Source organism: Chrysochloris asiatica, unplaced genomic scaffold (genome assembly GCF_000296735.1).
Source record: "Chrysochloris asiatica unplaced genomic scaffold, ChrAsi1.0 scaffold00053, whole genome shotgun sequence".
In the NCBI taxonomy this organism is placed as follows: domain Eukaryota; kingdom Metazoa; phylum Chordata; class Mammalia; order Afrosoricida; family Chrysochloridae; genus Chrysochloris; species Chrysochloris asiatica.
In genome coordinates, this window is record NW_006408571.1 from 2,779,701 (window position 1) to 2,785,651 (window position 5,951).

Below are 5,951 nucleotides of genomic sequence, written 5' to 3' on the forward strand. Positions count from 1 at the left end.
AGTAATACATATGCACATATACATTGATGTCTTAAATAGACAGAAAAAAGAGGTGACAATCTCTTTGATATCCCATGCGAGTAAAGTTTTACTAAAGGACCAGGCAGTGTTTGGTTCTATTCATGAGTCAGTACTGACTCGATGGCACCTAACAACAACAACAACAACAAGACTGTTATGCAATGGGGAGGGCTTAATAACTTTCTAGGCCTAGAAATTTAAGTGGAATTTAAGGGTCTGACTCTTGGAAAGGTTGAGATGAAGAAAGGCACCAAATGCAGTGTTGTTAGGAACCATCAAGCCAGCTCTGACTCATAACAATCCTATGTAGAACAGAACAAAACGCTGTCCAGTTCTGCGCCATCCTCACAATTATTGCTATGCTTGAACCCATTTTTATAGCCACTGTGTTGTTTCATCTCATTGAAGGTCTTCCTCTGTTTCACTGATTCACTACCATACATGATAGTATGGTATCTCCAGGGCCTGGTCCCACATGTGTGAAGTACATGAAACAACATCTTACCTACCTCACTTCTAAGAAACATTCTGGCTGTACTTCTTCCAAGACAGATCTGTTCATTTTCCTGGACGTTCATGGTATATTTAATATTCTTTGCCAACACCATAATTCAAATGAGTTAATTATTTTCCAGTCTTCTTTATTCATTGTCCAGCTTTCACATGAATATGAGGCATTTGAAAATACGATGGCTTAGGCCAAGTGCACCTTAGTCCTCAGAGTGACAACTCTGCTTTGTGACACTTTGAAGAGGTCTTCTGTAGCAGATTTGCTCAATGTAATCTGTCATTTACTTTTGGATTGTTGCTTTCATTGACATTGATTGTGGATTCAAATAAAATGAAATCCTTGAAAATTTCAATGTTTTTGACATTTACTGTGTTGTTCCTATTGGTCCAATTGTTAGGATTTTTTGTTTTTTTTATGCTAAAGTATAATCCATACTGAAATCATTGGTGTTTGATCTTTCTCACTATGTGAGTCAAGTCCTCTTAGCTTTCAGCAATCAAGGTTGTATCTTCTGCATATCACAGATTGTTTATGAGTTTTCCTTCAGCCAAGATGTCACAGTCTTCTTCAGATAGCACAGCTTCTTGGATTATTTGCTCAGAATATGGATAGAATAAATATGGTGAAGAAATCCAATCTTGATACACACCTTTCTTTGTTTTGAGCCATTCGTTATTCCCTTGTTCTGTTCAAACAACTGCCTCTTAGTCTATGTGTAGTTTCTGAATTCCCATTCTTTCCATTATTATCCCTCTCATAGTCAATAAAACTCAGGGAAACAGCTTTCTAGTATTCTCTCCTCTCAGTCAAGATACATCTGACATCAGCAATGGTACCCCTTGTTCTAAATCCTCTTCTAAACTTGGCTTGAATTTCTGGCAGTTCCCTGGTGATGTACTACTGCAATGATTTTTGAATTATTTCCTAAATAATCTTACTTGTATTTGATATTAACACCATTATTTGATAATCTTCACATTCCACAATGTGAAATTGATCTAGAATATATTCATGAAATTTTCACAAATAAATTAATGTATGAATTCTAGAGAGCAAATTTGGATGGAGATTTCAGAGCTGTTACATTATGGAAGATGGATTTTTCTTTGTAGAATCTTGCTAGGATTATATTTTAGGACTAAGAAATATTCTGAGAGAAGAATGATTAATTTTGGTAATATCACCTTTTCCAGAACTAGCTATGGTAGAATCTGTTTGAAATGGCTTGTAGAGTACAAGGCTTTATCACAAAATATCCTCTTACACATAGGTTGAGCAAATAATTTATTTCCAAAAGTGAATCTCTTCTCAAAGGGAAGTGATATGTCACATAATATGTCACTAGCACAAGAGGCATGAATCTAAACTGATTGGCCAAACGTGACCATACCTGGAACATAACTGGACACAGTCCCTAAAATTCTAACTTTTGAGATTTATTTGACAAAGAGGGCGAACATCTTTCAGTCACTAACAGACTATTATTAAAGTAAAGCAGATCTGGCACCTATCACCCCAGACCAATGGTGAACAGCTTTCTGTGTATGTAAATTTCCCTTGAGGCATTTGTTTATTATGTGAAATCTTAGGCCCCACTCAAATACATTCTAATTTTGTGGGTCTAGATTGGCTCCCAGGAATCTGCATTGTAACAATATAGATCATTGTGACCATATTTGAGAAGGCACTACCCTAGACCACTATTTCCCAAGCTGTGTTTCATGGAACAATAGTGTCTTGTAAGATGTAAATGACACATGGGGAAAGAAATTCTACAGTCCATTAAGTTTGAGAAGCTTTATGTTAAATCCAGTAAGCAGGTTTGTTGTTGTTGTTGATCTTATTTATTTTTTATGGCAGAATTTTTTTATGTTTAGGGAAGAGGAAGAAGTAATAGGTGGCCTTTTACCAATTTATTTAATTATGGAAACATTTTTGGTTTTTTTGAATGAAGCACTGTATTTTGAGGAACCTCTATATAGACCAAGTCATTTGAACAAAACAGGGGACACTGAATTGTTTTAAATTAGCAAAGGTATATGCCAGGGTTGTAATCTTTCACCATACTTATTCAATCTGTACGCTTAGCAAATAAATCCAAAATGTTGGATTATATGATGAAGAACGTGACATCAGGATTGGAGGAAGAATCATTCATAACCTGCAACATGCAGATAATACAACCTTGCTTACTAAAAACAAAGAGGACATAAAATATTTACTGATGAAGATGAAAACTCACAGCCTTCAGTATGGGTTGCACCACAATGTAAAGAAAACAAAAATCCTCACCACTGGACCAATAAATAACATCAAGATAAATGGAGAAAAGATTGAAGTCATCAAGGACTTGATTCTGTTTGATCCACTACCAACATTCATGGAAGCAGCAGTCAAGAAACCAAATGATGTATTGCATTAGACAAATCTACTGCAAAAGATCTCTTTAAAGTATTCAAGAGCAAAGGTGCCAGTTTGAGAACTAAGGTGCACCTGACCCACGTCATAGTATTTTCAGTAGCTTAATGAGCCTGTGAAAGTTGGGCAGTGAATAAGGAAGACCATAGAAGAATTTTTGCTTTTGAGTTATGGTGTTGGAGAAGAATATTGAAAGTACCATGGACTGCTAGAAGAACAAACAAATCTATGGTGGAAGAGATAGAGCCAGAATGCTCCTTAGACATCAAGATGGCCAGACTTCGTCTTATACTTTGGACATATTGTCACAAGGCACCAGTCCCTGGTTAAGGACATTATGCTTGGTAAAGTAGAGGGTCAGCAAAAAAGAGGAAGACCCCCAACAAAACGGTTGACACAATGGCAGCAGCAATGGGCTCAAGTTTAACAACAGTTGTGAGGTTGACGCAGGACCAGGCAATGTTTCGTTCTGTTGGGCACAAGGTCACTATGAGTGGGAACTGACTTGATGGCACCTAACAACAACAACAAGTGTTCCAAGGAAGCTGTTACTCTAGATGTAGCTCCAGTTCTCTCGGAGAGATCAGACTAGCCGAAACATCATTCTTCAAGAATGGTACTCAGCAAAGGCCCTAGGACTGAAAAGGGAAGATGATTTTGATAGGGAGGTGGAAGGTCTAATAGGGGTTCTTTTGTTTTTGACTGTCTAAGCATACTGACCGTGAACTGAGTGGCTACATTCTCTCCTGTTTTCCTGCCCTGCACTTGGTCATGCACAAGACTGAAGCACAGTTGTAGAGTTAACCCTTCACTCCTTTATTTTCGAAGGTTTGATCTAATGAGACAATGCTGGCGGGAGAAGCCTTATGAGAGACCATCGTTTGCTCAGATCTTGGTGTCATTAAACAGGATGCTAGAAGAACGAAAGGTGAGTATTAGAATTCAAAGTAGGGACTCTTTATTGGAATCCCTGTGCCTAGAGCACTTAATTAAAAGGTGGTGGATACAATTCAATAAATTCTTCTAATTATATCTCTAGGTATTATAAGGATTGAGGAGCCCTGGTGGTACAATGGTTAAGTGCTTGGCTGCTAACCAAAAGGTCATTAATTCAAACCCACCAGCTGCTCCCTGGAAGAAAGATGTAGTGCTTTGCTACCATAAGGATTACAACCTTAGAAACCTTGTGGGGTGGTTTGACTCTGCCCCATAGAGTTGCTATGAGCTGATGAAAATTGGTTTGGTTTGGGGTGGGGTTTTTTGGTTTATTTTAGGGACATAAAATAGTATGTGGCCCTCAACTTTGAGGAAGTCATAGTTTGGGGGCAAATAAGATTTCTATATAAGACATAGCCATACACTAGAACAACATATGAGAGGAATTGTCCCACTAACGTTTTAAAGCCCTTTGTGTAGCGTTAGCCCATTAGAGCCAGAGGGATTTTATTAGTCATGCAGCCTAACCCTCTCATTTTATAGATGAAGAAACAGACTTAGAAAGGTGAAAGTGACTTGCCTAGAAGCACACAGCAAGTAGGCAACAGGAGAGCAACAGGGGCCCTATAAAATTTCTAAGTGTTGGTTATATTGGGCAATATCACACAGGGAGATATGAAGATGAGAAGTGGACAGAGGTAGGAGCCCTGGGAAAATAGCATTTAAGGAGGAGCCAGTAGGAGACAGAAAGAGAAGACGAGTGACTTGGAAAAGGGAGAGGTTGAAATTTTTCTTGCAGAAACCAAGGGATGGATTTCAAGAACACAGTGGGCAAATACAGTAGAGGAGATAAGGACAGAAAATCATTCCCCAAGTACCTAACTCCTGAGTCAAAACAAAGAAAGTTAATACCTGGTTGTCACTATCCTGGCAGAGACAGTACCTAGGCAGTCTGTAGCTCTGAATACCTTTTGATTTTCCAGACCTATGTGAACACCACGCTTTATGAGAAGTTCACCTACGCAGGTATCGACTGCTCTGCTGAGGAAGCGGCTTAGAGCAGACCCTCTTCATCTGTATACCATCGGTTCCCCCTCATCAACATGAGAGACCCTTGATACATGACAAGAAAACAAGCAAGACACTGCCTAGGAGATGTGATATAGAATATAGAAGTGTATATATAGTGCTGTATGTCTGGGACCCTCACCACAAAACTCCCTGTGTGGATCTGTAGTACTCTAATAAGACTGTATATACTGTTTGCAGTAAGAATGTGCAGAAATCAGAATGCCTGTCTGTGATTTCATATGCAATAATATATTTTTCTAAAAATGTGGACTCATAATGAAGATGTGAGAGTACAGTTGCTGTAACGCAAAGCTTGTTCTTGTCCTAGATATTTTTGATATGTACCTATATACTGAATGCTATGTTTTGCTCTGTAGAAATAAAATGTTAATAAACCTATTAGTGATCTTGATAGCACAGATGAAAAGATTGGTGAAAATACATGAATTCCAATAGGCCATTTAAGAGACTGAAAAATCCAAGTGATATACAAAAGATTCCTCTACTGAATTTTTTCTCTTACCTGTAGAAGCCAACCAAATTCATTTGGTTAGATGGCAACATTGTTATGTGTTTACAGAGCCCACAAACTAGTCCTGAATGCTAACATCTAAAAACAGACTTTCTGGACATTTCTTAGAAGCCTAAAAATCCTTGTTGTTGTTGTTAAGTGCCATCAAGTCAATTCTGACCCATAGCGACCTGTATAGGGTTTCTGAGGAGCAGCTGGTAAGCTTGAACCGCCAACCTTGCAGTTCAAACGGCTTTGCAGTCTGGTGCATTAACACACAGGGCCATATTAGGACTCCAAGATGAGACGAGATCAGGTGCATTCAGGGTGATATGGCCATAGACATATAAAAACCCTTCTTGTCATTGTTGTCAGGTGCCATCGAGTTGGAACCAACTCATAGCGACCCCATGCACAGCAGAACGAAACAATGTCCGATCCTGGGCCAACCTCACTACCGCTGCCACACTTGATGCCATCAAT

General features: G+C 38.7%; 1 protein-coding gene across 1 annotated transcript in view; it reads left to right on the plus strand.

Moving 5' to 3' along the window:
- TEK (TEK tyrosine kinase, endothelial) overlaps positions 1-5,320 on the plus strand; it is a 131,834-nt gene extending 126,514 nt beyond the window's left edge. Inside the window, exons 22-23 of the mRNA XM_006863011.1 lie at positions 3,779-3,878; positions 4,870-5,320. Of these exons, the coding sequence (XP_006863073.1) occupies positions 3,779-3,878; positions 4,870-4,944 (175 nt within the window). The 3' untranslated portion in view covers positions 4,945-5,320. The remainder of the gene's footprint in view (positions 1-3,778; positions 3,879-4,869) is intronic.
- The last annotated feature ends 631 nt before the right edge of the window (positions 5,321-5,951 follow it).